Here is a 15,105-nt window from a genome sequence, read left to right on the forward strand (position 1 = left end):
CAAAACATTAAGCTTCCGGTAGGTCTGGAGCCCAGCAATTTGTATTTTGAAGAATTTCCCCAGGTAATTCTGATGAGCAGGTAGATCTGGTCTAAAACAGACAGCAGACAAATATCACACATACACACACACTCATTCTCTCCCTCTCTCTCCCATTCTTTCTTTCTTACTAGCTTCGGAAAAGAAAGCTTATTCTAATTGAGAAATTCCTATTACTATTTTGCTTCTCATAATTTACACTAAAATTTGGTATGGTCAGCCTTGACACAAACTCTAAAACAATAAAATGCCAGGTTACCTGGAACATCTCACTGATTCCTTCTCCAGTTTGAGCCGAAGTTTCGAAGTACAGGAACCCTTTGCTTTCAGCCCAAAGACGTCCTTCACTTTCATCAACACAGCGGTGCTTAGCACAGTCGATCTGAAATTAAAAGTTGGGGGCAGGGGGAGAGAAGATTCCAACCTTGTCCCACTAGAATAGGCCCAGTAGGTCTCTGTCAATCCTTTGCTGAGGCAAAAACTCTTAAGTGAACCCCAGCACTAGCATATAAAATTATCAGGAACAAAAAAGATTTAAAAATTACTTATATTGAATGTGGACTGATTTTCTGTGGCGAAACCACAAGTGCCTGATACCAGCATTCTCCTTTGAGAACACTGCTGCTGCTCACCTCTGTGAAAGCTGGCTTCATCACATCTGCCACGCCTGAGGGCCATGGTCTGCCCTTCACACCTTTCCACAGTCCACATTTCACCTAATTGCTTCCCCTCCTCCAATCAGGTCAGAGTGTTATTATTAGGCTCCACCTCTCCTGCTCAGTCACCAATATCCTCCCCAAGTGTGGCACCAGTGAAAAAAAAAGGATAAAAATCCTGATATGCCAGGCTTTATTTTTTAATTGTTTTTGTTTTAGGGACCTTTGTTTTGAAAAGCTGTTGATTCCTGTATTACAGATTGCAGAATTTTTTTCTTTTTATTTATTCCCCAAAACTCAGCCACACTCTTCCCATAATGAACCTAGAAAGTTAAGCATACCATTTCCAAAGCAGTTACCTTGTTGGCACACACTGCAAATACAATATTTTCCATGTTTCCATGAGGTCCAAGATCTTGCTTCATTTCTGCCAGCCATGCATCAAGGGCATCAAAGGAATCTTTCTGCCCAACATCATAGACCAGTATCACACCCTGTGTGTCCTTGTAAAACTCATTACGAACCTTTACATAAAAGAACAGGTGCACAAAATGTAGGTATTATGATTTTATAAAAGTATATCTCACAGTCATTGACTTAGCAAAGTGTGTTCTTTTGTGTATCCATAGTGTTTTCTAATTGTTACTACTGGCCTTTCGAGGGCTTTTTATAAAATCAATTTTAAAAGTCTCTTAGTATAGAAGGACTTGTGATGGAACTGACAGCCTCCTGCCCCAACCCTCCTCACCTCCAGTTCCATTCCCCAGAGGCGATCAATCTTTCATTGTTGTTAGTAGGCCTTTAGAAGAACACAAATTATATAGCATTCTTCTTAAGGAGAACTAGGAAGGTGAATGAATAATTAAAAAGAACTTAAGGCAAAAAATGACACAAGTATCAGCAGTAGGTACAGCCATTTATATATCACATCCCAAAGCTGGCTTCCCCCAGGATGCTAGGCAGAACCTCCCTATGACTCTTGGGTCTCTATAGCAACTCTAGAACTCCAAACTCTTGAGTGTCTGTGTGATGCAGTGGAAAAGAGCATGGGCTCTGGAGTCAGATCTGGGTTTACACTTACTTACTAGTTGTGTGATCTTGGGCAAGTCACATAACCTCTCTGCATCTCAGTTTCCTCAACTGTAAAATGGGGATAACACTACTTACTTCACAGGGTTATTATGAGGATTAAATGAGATAATGAAGGCAGAGCACCTAAATAGTGCCTGGAAAACAATGTGTATCAGCACCTTCTCCTTTCCTTCCTTGCATTCATTCTGACTGTCCTCCTTTGATGTTCTTATTAAAAATGGCAACTGAGGACTTCCCTGGTGGTGCAGTGGTTAAGAATCCGCCTGCCAATGCAGGGGACATGGGTTCGAGCCCTAGTCCGGGAAGATCCCACATGCCGTGGAGCAACTAAGCCCGTGTGCCACAACTACTGAGCCTGTGTTTCTACAGCCCACATGCCACAACTGAAGCGCACGTGCCCAGAGCCTGTACTCCACATCAAGAGAAGCCACCACAATGAGAAGCCCGCGCACCGCAACGAAGAGTAGCCCCCGCTCGCCGCAACTAGAGAAAGCCCACGCACGGCAACGAAGACCCAACGCAGCCAAAAATAAATAAATAAATAAATGTTCCTTTAAAAAAAAAAGAGGCAACTGACCTCTGGGGCATATCTTCAATTCTGGGAAGAGGCAACATGAAGTACAGGGCGCAATAAAGTGGTAGAGGCGCTAACGTGACAGGTTGGCAGATGAGGAACAACACTGACGGACTGGGGTTTTCAGGCCAAAATTCCAGTAAGAATCCTGACAGAGGCCATGTATTATATGTTCTTTCCAGAAAATTCCAGTAAGTACTCAGACTCACGCTGGATATGTAGTAAGAATGAAGACATCTCTCACACATCTGGCATGAAGTATCTATAGGTTTCTGAGCATAGAGAGACACCTGGACCAAGAATGTAAGTCCCTCTTAATTTATATAAACATAGAAAGCTATCCCCTAAAATCAAAACCAACAAAATTGGAACGAATTTAATGTGATGAAGACCAGGAAGGTGTCTTCTACCCTCAGTACTCATGGCCCTTAGCCTTCCTGCAGGAGTTAAATAGAGTTTTCCCGTCTGTCTAGAAACTCCTGCTGCCTGGGCTCCCACACACCACATTCTCCAGGTTCTTAACTGATCTCTCTTCCACCGACTCCTATTCTCTCCATTGCTCCCACTCCAGTCTGCCGCCACATTTCCAAACCCTGTCCTGGGCCCTCATCCCTTCTTTGTTATCCTTCCTCCCAACTCAGCAAAATCAACCACTTGCGCGGTTTCAACTGTGAGAACCTCCAAGCTGAGTCCTTTCATCAGCACTTCTAGACCCACATTTCCAGTGAGCTCTAGACTTCCAGCTGAATGTCCTGTTGGAAACTCAGATTCCATCTGCACAACAGGAAACCCTCCAATTCATTCCTTCCTTAACTTTTCCTTCTCTTGAACTTCTAGTGATGAAAGCAGCACACCCCTCGCTGAGCCACTCAGGTTGAAAGCCTGGTGTTAGCCTCTGCTGCTCTTCTTTGCCCAGCAGATTCAAACAGTTCTGTAGAAGCCGCCTCTGCCATGCTTCTTGCACTGTCACTTCCTTTCCATTTTCATTGCCAACATTATCTCTTGACTGCACAACTGCAAGAGTCTTCTAAGTAATCTCCCTAGCAACGTTATATATTGTGCATATGTATCTTTTTAAAGCCCCGGCTCAAAAATTCTTCATTGTTTCCCTACTGCCCACCCTCCAAAGTTCAAACTCTTTTAGTTGATATTAACAGCATCTGATCAGTCCTCCACCAACTTCCCAGCTTGATCCCCCTCCTGTTCCCTGTACTTCAAACTGGATAATCTCTCATTCCCCAAACCTGTCCTATGCCTTCCTAACTCCACCTGGAAATGGATACCTCTTCGTCTTTCATTTTCTAAGATCTAGCTATAATGCTGTATCTTTCATGTAGCTTCTTCTTCCCCCTTTCTCACCATCTAATCCCCTCCACCTGCAAAACAGAATGCAATCTCTATGTCCCGTGGAATACCACAGCATTCTGTACTTCTAATAGCACTCATGTCACTTCCTGTCTAGTTTCATAGTTAGTAGCATATCCAGCTGTCTTCCCCACCAGACTGTAAGCGACATGAAGGAACATATCTTTGTGTCACCCCCTGGGCCTAGCAGGTATAAGTATTTGTGTAATCAAATGGCTGAATGTGCTATAGTAGAGAACAAAAGTAGAGGCCAAAAGGGAAAAGAATTCCAAAATCAGATCATGCTGTTCAGAGGGAGATTTGTGTGTAGAAAGAGAATTAAATGAGCTCAATGGATTTCTCTTTCAAGGGACTCAAGTTCAAGTTTGGGTTCAGCAACTAGCTGTCATCTTGAGTAAGTGACTTTATTACCTCCAGCCTTAGTTTCTGTAAAATGGAAAGGTCAAAGCTGATGCCTCAGTGGTCCCTAGAGTTCCATTATTCTTACCTCCCCAAACAGCTTTCTACTGTAATCCTGGCAGACTTGCTGCATCTGAAGTTTAATTAAATAGGACGCTGAGGGAACTGCAATTATTTAATTTTAAAGCAGAGGCGGCAAACTTTCTAGCTTGTAGGTTAGAGAGAGCTGTTAGTTTAATATCACTCAGGCCTCAGAAAGTCTTAATAGACCCACTAACTCATCCCAATGAACCCCAGAATTCAGCTGTGTGCACGAGTGGAAGCAAGACTCGTGGTAAAACACAGGCCATCATTCTCTTGGGAGTCCCCTCTCTGACACTTTCCTCCGAGATTGCTATCTGACACACTAAGCAGACTGTCTTTTCTCAGCAGGCCCTTTGGGTAAAACTGTCACACGGACTGGTGACAATGGAAGCTTCAATGGAGGACAGACGCTAAGGATTTGAGGAAGCCAGGGACCTTGAGAATGACTGTGGATGCTTCACTAGGTGTGTGCTGGGCAAAGGTGTACTTTGGTCAGTTTAGGGCTTAGAAAGAAGGTGATGGCTTTGGTCTCGTCAAATAGGAGGGTTTGAGCTACAGACAGCAAATACTTGACCAAAAAGGAGAGATCAAGGCTATTTTGGAGAAAAGGTACTTCAGAAGTGGTGATTTCAAGGTGCTTCTATTAATTATACTTCTATTTTTGTGAGCTGCTAAAAAAGTAGCTATTGCAATTTTGGGCTGCGTTAATAAGCGTCTAGTGTCTAATGATAGAAGTAACAGAACGCTCAGGCTTTTTCACTAGTTAGACAATATCTGGAATGTTGTGTTCAGTTCTCAGCTCCCTATCAGCTACCTAGAGGTTATCCACACAGGATGCTGACTGGTCTAGCTGTGGCAGGAAGAAAAAATGTTTTACCTGGAAAGGTGCAGATTAACAAATATTAGGAAGGTTCTCTTGTAGAAGCACAAACTCAGGCTATGTTGCCTCAAAAACAAGGCCAGAATCAGTAGCAAATTCAAAGGAAGGCAGCCTTCATAACAGAGAAGTTGTTAATGTAGAGTTTTTAACTCTGTAAAAGATTAACTCATGAAGTAGTGAGACCCTATCATTAGACATACTCATTCTCCAAACTTAACAGTCTGCACCACTCAAAACTGTCCTGTGTATTATACGGTCCCTGGATTCCCACCAACCTACATAATTCTTACTTCTCCATCAAGACTCAGTTTAAATGTTGCTTCCTTCAACAGGATTTCCTGACCTTCCAGAAAAGCTAGGTGTGGGTATTAAATGCTCCCAAGCATTCTGTCCTTTGTTTACCATGTGTCTTCTCTGACATAACTATGTGTCATGAAAACTGGGGCTGTGTATTTTCAGTGTGCAGCATAGAAACTGGCATACTGTTATCTGGTGAATGACTGATGGCCATCAATCAGGGATGCTACAGAAAGAAATCCTGCAATGAAGAAGTCTGGACCACATAATTCTCAGGCATCTTCCAACTTTCCACTTACATGACTTTGGTGTAATCTAAGATTTATGTTAGCATTTCTGGTAGTTAGAATCTACGTCAAACTTTGGTCACCTAGAGCCTCCATTCCTTTTTCACTGACAATATTCTACACTTGTAAAATTGATTTAATCCACTGTAAGGCTTCACATTTGAAAGGAATTCATTTAACCTAAATATTTGGGTATATTCACAAGATGGAAGATTATATAGCCATTAAAAGTTACGTTTCCTGTGGTAAGATGGAGTACGTGTGCTTTTCCCTATGCCTTCTGCTAAGTACAAGTAAAAATCCAGGATGCTATATATAAAACATACAGAGACTTCCCTGGCGGTCCAGCGGTTAAGACTCCACGCTTCCACTGCAGGGAGCACGGGTTCAATCCCTGCTCGGAGAACTAAGATCCCACATGCCACATGGCACAGCCAAAAGAAACCAAAGAAAAATCCCAAAAAAACAAAAGAAACAAACAAAAAGAAGATTCTGGAAGGTGGGAAGGAGAAGGCAGACAAGCTAGGTACCTCAGGACCTGAGGAATGACACAGCAGTGAGTTCCCTGGGTTTTCTTTTGCCTCATGTATCCAAACCTTAGAGCAGAAGTACAACCTGGAAATGCCAATGTGTACAGACCAATAAAAGCCTAACAAAAGCCTGCTCTCTTTAGTGAAGGATCAGGAAAGATGATAACCAATCTACTTCAGCCTGACACCTCAGAAAAGCTCTGTCTCACCACTCCCACCCACTCAAGCAAAGGCTGAGTGGAAATTTTAGAAAAATAAATTACTGAAAAATAGAATGAATGAAATAAAAAGCCTAGTATTATAGTTGAGCTCAAGAGCAGAATGGAGGAGACAGTGGAAAGAATCAGTGAAATGGAAGGCAAAACAATAATGACCTAATCTGAACAACAGAGAGAAAATAAACTAAAATAAGGAAAGAAAAGAAAAAGAAAAAAAGAAAAAAGAAAAAAAACAGAGCCTCAGGGACCTGTGAGACTATAATAAGATCAGAGACCTGGAAGGAAAGGAGAAACGTGGTGGGGCTGAAAAGTACTTAAAGAGAAATAATGGATGAAAACTTCCCAAATTTGGCAGGAGGCATAAACCTACAGATTCAAGCTGAGAAAACCCCAAACAGGAAAAACTCAAAGAAATCTATGCCAAAAGACATAATTAAACCTGTAAAAATTAAAGACAAAGGAAAAATATCATGAAAGCGGTCAGAGAAAAAAATGACACCTCTCCGAACCTAAATAAGTGAACCTTCCCAATAAATATCTCAGAAACCCCACTTCTTCCCTGAGAGTGGTGAAATTATAGGGGATTAAGAGGCTCAGTGAGTACAAGAGGTGGCCTCAAAACCGCAAATGATAAGGAAATCTAAGTAGAGAAGAGGAATATTATCATAAGAGGAGAAATGATTCTCATATAACATGAAATAACTTTGCATGGTGCTCAAGAGAAATTAGAGAAAACAGCAAAGTAGGAAGTTTTCTGTGATATGTACTATTTTCCCATGAGATACAATGTTTAAAAAACTGCTCTTTCTTAAATGCAGAGTTGAGACAATTTTACGGCAGAAATTTCTAAGTTTAAGATGAAATGGACCTGATCTCATATAAAAAAGTATTGACAATGTTAAAAAAAAAAATGGGGGAAAAAACCATTTCAAATGACAGCAGATTTTTCATCAGAAACCATGAGGCCAGAGGAAAGAAGTGTTGAAAAAAAAGAAAAATTGTAACCGAGCAGGACACCATGGGGACTTTTCAGGACAGACCCCTCCCCCATATCCTCTGCTGTACCTCCTCTCTGAAGTACCCAGATAATAGTATCTGATGCACACTTCCTGAGTTGTTTTACAGATGCTAAAACCACCAATGGAAGAAATTAATTACTTGATGATCATGAGCACAAAGCTACTGGCGCCGAAGGATTGATAATGTTAATTCCTATTATTCTGCCCTGTTATCCCACCATCAACCAATCAGAGAATTGTGCACAAGCTGATCACATACCCTGTGCGGGGGGGGGGGGGGGGGGGGGGGGGGGGGGGCGGGGGTTGAGGGGGGCGCCCTTGCTTTTAAAAATGCTTTGCTGAAATCCTTCGGGGAGTTCGGGGTTTTTTTTCCCCAGCATTAGCTGTCCGGAACTACCTGCTTGGCACCCTGCAATAACTGCTGTACTTTCCTTCACCACAACCTATTGTCAGTAGAACTGGATTTACTGCGCACAGGCGAGTGGACCCAAGTTTGGTTTGGTAACAATATCAAATCGGAATCCCATAACCCGCAAAAAAAAAATTCTCCAGGGCCAAAGGAGAAACCAAAACATTCTTAATCAAGGAAAACTAAGAGAATCTGTTGCCAGCAGACCTACACTAAAAGAATGGCTAAAGGAGTCCTCCACACAGAAAGGAAATGATAAAAGAAGGAACCCTGGAACATAACAAAGGATGAAAGAACAGAGTAAGTAAAAATACGGTGAATTCAATATGCTTTCCTTCTCTCTTAAGTTTTCTAAATTATGTTTGACAGTTAAGCAAAAATTAAACACTGTTGTGCTTCTAATATACTTAGAGAAAATATTTAAGACAATTATATTATAAATGGGAGAGGATAAAGGGGCGTAAAAGAAGGAAAAGTTTCTACACTCCACTCAAACTGTTAAAGTAACACCACCAGTAGCCTGTGATAACTTATATAATAACTAGAGTATCCACTAATAAAGCTATGCAGAAAGATTTACTCAAAAACACTATAGAGGGGCTTCCCTGGTAGCACAGTGGTTAAGAATCCACCTGCCAATGCAGGGAACATGGGTTCAATGCCTGGTCCAGGAAGATCCCACGTGCCGCGGAGCAACTAACCCACGAGCCGCAACTACTGAAGCCCATGTGCCTAGAGCCCGTGCTCCGCAACAAGAGAAGCCACCGCAATGAGAAGTTCGCGCACCGCAACGAAGAGTAGCCCCCACTCGCCACAACTAGAGAAAGCCTGCGCGCGGCAACGAAGACCCAACGCAGCCAAAAATAAAATAAATAAATGTATTAAAAAAACACTTGACAAATCAAAATGGAATTCAAAAAGTGTTCAAGTAACCCACAGGAGGGCAGGAAAAAGAAAACAGAAATGAAAAATGGAAAACAAGGGCTTCCCTGGTGGCACAGTGGTTAAGAATCCACCTGCCAATGCAGGGGACAGGTTTGAGCCCTGGTCCAGGAAGATCCCACATGCCACAGAGCAACTAAGCCTGTGCACCACAACTACTGAGCCTGTGCTCTAGAGCTCACAAGCCACAACTACTGAGCCCACGTGCCACAACAACTGAAGCCCGCGTGTCTAGAGCCTGTGCTCCACAACAGGAGAAGCCACCACAATGAGAAGCCCATGCACCGCAACGAAGAGTAGCCCCCGCTCACCACAACTAGAGAAAGCCTGCGGGCAGCAACGAAGACCCAAAGCAGCCAAAAATAAATAAATAAATTCGTTTTTTTAAAAAATGGAAAACAAACAAACAAAAATAATAAACTTAAACGCTAACATATCAATAACTACGTAAGAGTAGGTGATCTAAGGACAGAAATTGGCATAATACATTAAAAAACATGATTGAACTATGTATTGTCTTATCACTTCAAATATAATGATATAAACAGGCTGAAAGTGCAAGGACAGAAAAAGATGTACCATGCAAATATTAATCAAAGGAAAGCAGAAATGTCTATATTAATATCAGATAAAATAGACATTAGAAAGAAAATTACCAGAGACACAGGGGGGACAGGATATAATAATAAAATTATATAATGAAGGCATAGCAATCCTAAATGTATATGCACCAAACAAGAGAGCTACAAAATATGTGAAGCAAAAATCAATAGAATTAAAAGGAGAAACAGACAAATCCACAATTAATGTTGGAAACTTCAAAACCCCTCTTTTAGCAACTGACAGAACTAAACAGAAATTCAGCAAGAATATAAAGGAACTCAACAACACCACTGACCAACAGGCTCTAATAAACATTTATAGAACACTTTATCCAACAGTAGCAGAATATACATTCTTTTCAAGCACCCATGTAACATATACCAAGATAGACCACGTCCTGGGCCATGAAAAAGAAACCTCAACAAATTTTTTAAAATTGAAATCATATAGTGTGTTCTCTGATCACAATGAAATCAAACTAGAAATCAATAACAGAAAGATAACAGGAAGATTTCTAACACTTGGAAACTAAACACACTTCTAAATAATCCACAGGTCAAACAGAAAATCTCAAGGGAAATTTTTTCAAAAAGCTGAATGAATGAGATGAAAATGAAAATACAACATATCAAAACTTGTGGGATACAGCTACATAGTACTGAGAGGGGAATTTATAATACTAAATGCATACATTAGAAAAGAAAGTCTCAAATCAATAATCTAAGCTCCCACCTCAAGAACCTAGAACAAGAAGAGTAGAGTAAACCCAAAGCAAGCAGAAGGGAGGAAATAAATGAAAAACCCAAGGAAGGAAAAACAAAAGATAAAGGCCATGAGACTGATTTTGAGACTACTTAGGACTGATAAGCAGATGAAAGTAAACCAAGTGAGGCTGCTTTCGTTTCTTCTGGGGAGAGAGCACACATGACTGAGGAGTGCACTGGAAAATCGCTCTAGAACACTGCTACAAAGGGTTCATTTCTGAATTCCTAAGTTCCTATACCTATGTAATTATCTTTTCACATTCTGGGCTAAGGCACAAAGTAAAAAGCAACAGTCCTTTGAAGGTTAAAATGTCTTATCTAAGTGTTTGAAACATTAGCAGCAAAATTTCCTACCACTATTTAAGGGGACAGCACAGAAGACCAACAGATATCCATTAAGGTAAAGCTCCGAAGGGAAGCCACAAACACCAGCTAAATTTACCTATTTTTACACATGACTTGAATACTGGTTGTTCGGTAATTCGGGATCTTTCCTTCAACCCACTGACAATACTGGATATAGGTTTTCTCAAAAAGTCTTTCCTACCTCGTAGAAGAAGGGATGTCCAGCCATATCGAAGATGTTAACTTTGATTTCTCTGTCTCTGACTTGTACCCTGAAATGTTCAAATGCAAACAATCCCAAAGAAGGTCATGGCTTCTGTATTCATATTAATATCATTTATGTCGCTTATGAATTTCAAAAGGTTATGTGTATGAAATTTAAAAGAGGTACTTTCTTAGTGCCTCTTCTTGATTCCAGATAATCTTTACCACAGGAGTCACAACCTGGCAGGTGGCTCCTGTTTTAAGAACCCTGAACTCACTTGGAATAAACACCCTCATTTAGCCTCACCTTACCTCGACACTTCAGTCCACACCCCGTAACAAACAAATAGTAGCTATTACTGTGGTGCTAAAAAAAAAAATGGATTAGGGACAGTAGGAGCAAGATGAAGGAAAACAAAATGTTTTACTTCACTTAGTAAGACATCGTAATTACTACTGGTTATGCTTGGTTACCATGCAGTACAATAAATAGTATAAAATAAACAGTATAAAGATGTATATTATTAATGTTGATTGTTTAATTTTCCTATGCCCTTCATCTGAGCAAGAACAATAGTCAATTTGTTTTCAGAAATTTGGAAATACAGAAGAGAACAAAAAGGGAAGTAACAACCATTCATGTTAGAATTAACTACTGTTAACATCACAGTATACTTGCTTCCAGTCCTTTTATTTTTTTAAAGAAAAATCACTATTACTGTTTCTATAGCAAAGGCGGCTGGTTGGGGATGGCTGACGGAGTAGTGGGGCAGGCCGCGGGACCCTTGAAGGATTGTGCGTGACTGCAGGCAGCCTCCTTTGGGAGGCCGTTTCCATTCTTTTTTCACCTCGGTCCCCACCCCAGGACTCTGGGCCTCATTTTCTTATCTGGAAAGAAGGGTGTGAAGTCGTCTCCCCGCCCACACTCAGTGGTGTTAGGGCAAACCGAGGGCAAGCTGCCCAGCAAAGGTGCTGACCTGGCATGCGGTCCCTGTGGCTCCTGTGTGGCCCCATTTCTGCCCTCTGAAGCAGCAGAGCCCACGCACCAGATGTTACAGAACCTCCCTATCTTGGCTGCCCATCTCTGCAAATATGTGAACCAGACTAGAATGGTCAACCCCAGGAGAGGCTGGACACAGAAGGCACTGCCCTGCCTTTGAGAAACCTGGAACAACTGGAGGAGACACAGCTGTGTAGGTAAAGAATACCTGGATGGCAGAGGAGACAAGATTCTGTAGATAAACCCCACACTCACATCTGCACCCAACCAGGAGAGCAGAGAAGTGACTGGTCTCCACCACGGGGCCAAGGGCTGCCACCTTCCCTCCTCCTCCTTCTTTAGGACAGCTTTACTTTAGTATAATTGATGTACAGTAAGCTGCGCATGTTTAAAGTATATAATTTGATGAGTTTGACATATGTCTACGCCTGTGAAGCCATCACCACAGTCAAGACAATGAACATATCACTCATTTCCTTGGGCCCCTTTGAAACCCCTCCTTCCTGCCCTTCCTGCCCTACTTAGCCAACCACTGATCTGCTGTCAGTCACTATTAGGTCAGTTTACTTTTTCTAGAATTGGATATATGTGAAATCATACCGTGTGTTCACTTTTTTGTCTACCTTCTTTTACTCAACATTATTATTTTAGGGTTTATCTATGTTGCTGCGTATATGAATAGTTTGTTCCTCTCACTGCTGAGTAGTATTCCATCATATGAATATGCCACAGTTTGTTTATCCATTAATCTGTTGATGGACAGTTGAGTTGTTTCTAACTTGGCACTACTAGAAATATAGCTTCTATGAATGTTCACATACAAAAAAAAAATTAAAATCACTATTGGAAAATGGATGAATGAAACTTCATAAATAATTCAAACACTAAAGAAAAGTAGAAAGATGAAAGTTTAAAAGTTATCCCAAATCTTACCACCCAGAAGAAAAACCTTCATTAATATAGATGAACATTACTGTAGACTTCTTTGTGTACATAGATAAGACTGATAGACATAAATATTTTTATAAAATTGGGATTATATTAATTTAAAAGCGTAAAATTTACATTTCACTGAATTTAACAAAAGAAAAAAAAAGAAACTGATATAAACTGGGAGGAATTATTGAGCTTTAAATATAAATGCTCTTTACTACAGAAACAGTATTTCCTAAAAACATTCCTGTAAGGTTAAAAATGGAGATTATTAGCAATAAATTAACAGGTTAAAGTTATGTTTTTTTAAGTAGCATGTTTCAGTTTAGACAGCATTGATTAAGAGTCCCTCCCATGGACTACAAGGACAGCAGCACCTGCTCCCATTGTTTCTATACTACCTCCTGGCTTATTTATGATTATTGTTCCCTGTCCAAGTTCATAATATCCTCTATTACTTTTCTTTCACTTTTTTTTCCACTTTCTTTTCTGAAACCATAATTCCTACAGTTGTTTTATATTACTTGTATATTTCAATCAAAGTAACTACTAATCATCATGATTTCTTCATTCCTGAATTCTCTGCCATATTTCATCAATTCTAAGATGCAAATTTGTTTTCATTTTAACATCTGTGAAATCAGGATCCATTTTACAAAAGACAGTGTGAGAACAGCAAAACAAAACAACAACAGAGTTGGAGAGCATCTGCATTAGATCTCGTGTAACAATTTATATTAGAAAGTTTTGCCAGATAGCAGCTGAGAAGGGATGGAACTGAAGTTTATAAAATCAGGAAGTAACACAAATGTGTTCACAAATTGAAACTCAAAAGAGGTCAATTTAATTCAGAAGTCTGACAGAGGAAATTACCTTGAGAAAAATGGTAATTCATTACCTCAAGCCAGTGCTTGCTTTCCTAAATTGTGGCCTGAAGACCACCTGCACCATTATATGGAAATATGGGGAGGGTGTTTAAAATGTAGTCCTGTGCCCCACCTCAGATCCCGTGAATCAGAATCTTAGTGGGTGGGTCTTAGGAATATTCATTTTCACAAACTCTACAACTAATTCTTAAGTATACTGAAATCTGAAGGATGGAGTGGGAATCTATTTTTGTTTTGTTTTGTTTTTTAACATTTTTATTGGAGTATAATTGCTTTACAATGGTGTGTTAGTTTCTGCTTTATAACAAAGTGAATCAGCTATACATACACGAATCTATTGTTTTGACTGCCCAAAAGAGTACCCTCCTTCTCCCAACTGTGGTTTAAATGGGTTCTTCCATCTTCTTTTTTGATGCCACTCTGCTGGCCACAGTTAACTGAGCTGGGGAAAGGCACCTATCTCTACCTGGACAATCAAAACCTTACCTGGTATTTTTTAAATTTGTGATTAGTTTTGGTAAACTTGAGAGCTACCAGCAGCTGTGGAGAAGGAGCCAAAAGGTAGAGAGAGACACGTCATGAAAGGACCAGGTTATATTCTCTCCCTGGTTCCAGCGATCTCTGAGACCCAGCTACATCCTTATAATTGGATTATGTGAATTGATTTTTTTTTTTGGCTTGAGTTGGGTTTCTGTCAATCATATTCTCCTCCTCACCATAAGACAAAAAATAAAAATAAAAAATCAACCAGAAACAATACAGTCAGCCTTACGGAAGGCTCTGTATCCATGGATTCGACTAAACTTGGATCAAAAATATTCAGAAAAAAATTCCAGAAAGTTCTAAAAAGCAAAACTTGAATTTGCCACAAGGTGGCAACTATATATTTACATAGCATTAACACTGTATTTAAAACTATTTATTGATATATTGTATTAGGTATTAGAGAGATGATTTAAAGTATTGAGAGGATGTGCATAGGTTACATGCAAATACTACACTATTTTATATAAGGGACTTGAACATCTGCAGATTTTGGCATCCACAGGGGATCCTGGAACCAACCCCTTGGATATTGAGAGGTGACTGTAGTCTGTTGAATAAACCACAGTTCTAGGGCATAACATGGTAACTCTTATTTCTTAAATGAATAAATTAGCTACTTAACATGGATTCAAAACAAAACTGCCTTGAATAGGATATCCTACCATATAACTGAAGAAATCCTGTGCCCTGAAGTATAGATACACCCTACACTTTAGTCTACCTTCTTGAATGTTGCCCTCCTATTCTAATGTTGCAAACTTCCTCTTCAGATGTATCATCTTACCTAACAATAATTATTTATTGAGTATCGACTATGTATAAGCACTGTGCCAGGCACTTGGAGGTAATTTATACTAATAGCCCCTTCTTAATGGAGCTTTAAATCTAGCAGGAGACATGAAACATATACAAACGATAACACAAGACAATTTATGCTAAGACCCATGAATAGCAGAGAATTTTAATATTTCTGTCATTTTCAACTAAAATGAGTCCTGACTGATAAAGGAGCTGTTCAGAAAGCCATATGGG

The 15,105-nt window shown here is 40.2% G+C and overlaps 1 protein-coding gene across 3 annotated transcripts in view; it reads right to left on the reverse strand.

The window, feature by feature from the left end:
- The window catches only part of DNAJC27 (DnaJ heat shock protein family (Hsp40) member C27), a 40,564-nt gene that overhangs the window by 13,983 nt on the left and 11,476 nt on the right, over positions 1-15,105 (reverse strand). For all 3 annotated transcript variants that reach the window (XM_032653585.1, XM_032653586.1, XM_032653587.1), the window contains 3 exons: positions 10,706-10,775; positions 1,055-1,219; positions 299-421 (listed from right to left, as the gene is read on the reverse strand). In XM_032653585.1, coding sequence (XP_032509476.1) covers positions 299-421; positions 1,055-1,219; positions 10,706-10,775 — 358 coding nt within the window. The remainder of the gene's footprint in view (positions 1-298; positions 422-1,054; positions 1,220-10,705; positions 10,776-15,105) is intronic.

This window comes from Phocoena sinus, chromosome 13, assembly GCF_008692025.1.
Source record: "Phocoena sinus isolate mPhoSin1 chromosome 13, mPhoSin1.pri, whole genome shotgun sequence".
Taxonomy (NCBI): domain Eukaryota; kingdom Metazoa; phylum Chordata; class Mammalia; order Artiodactyla; family Phocoenidae; genus Phocoena; species Phocoena sinus.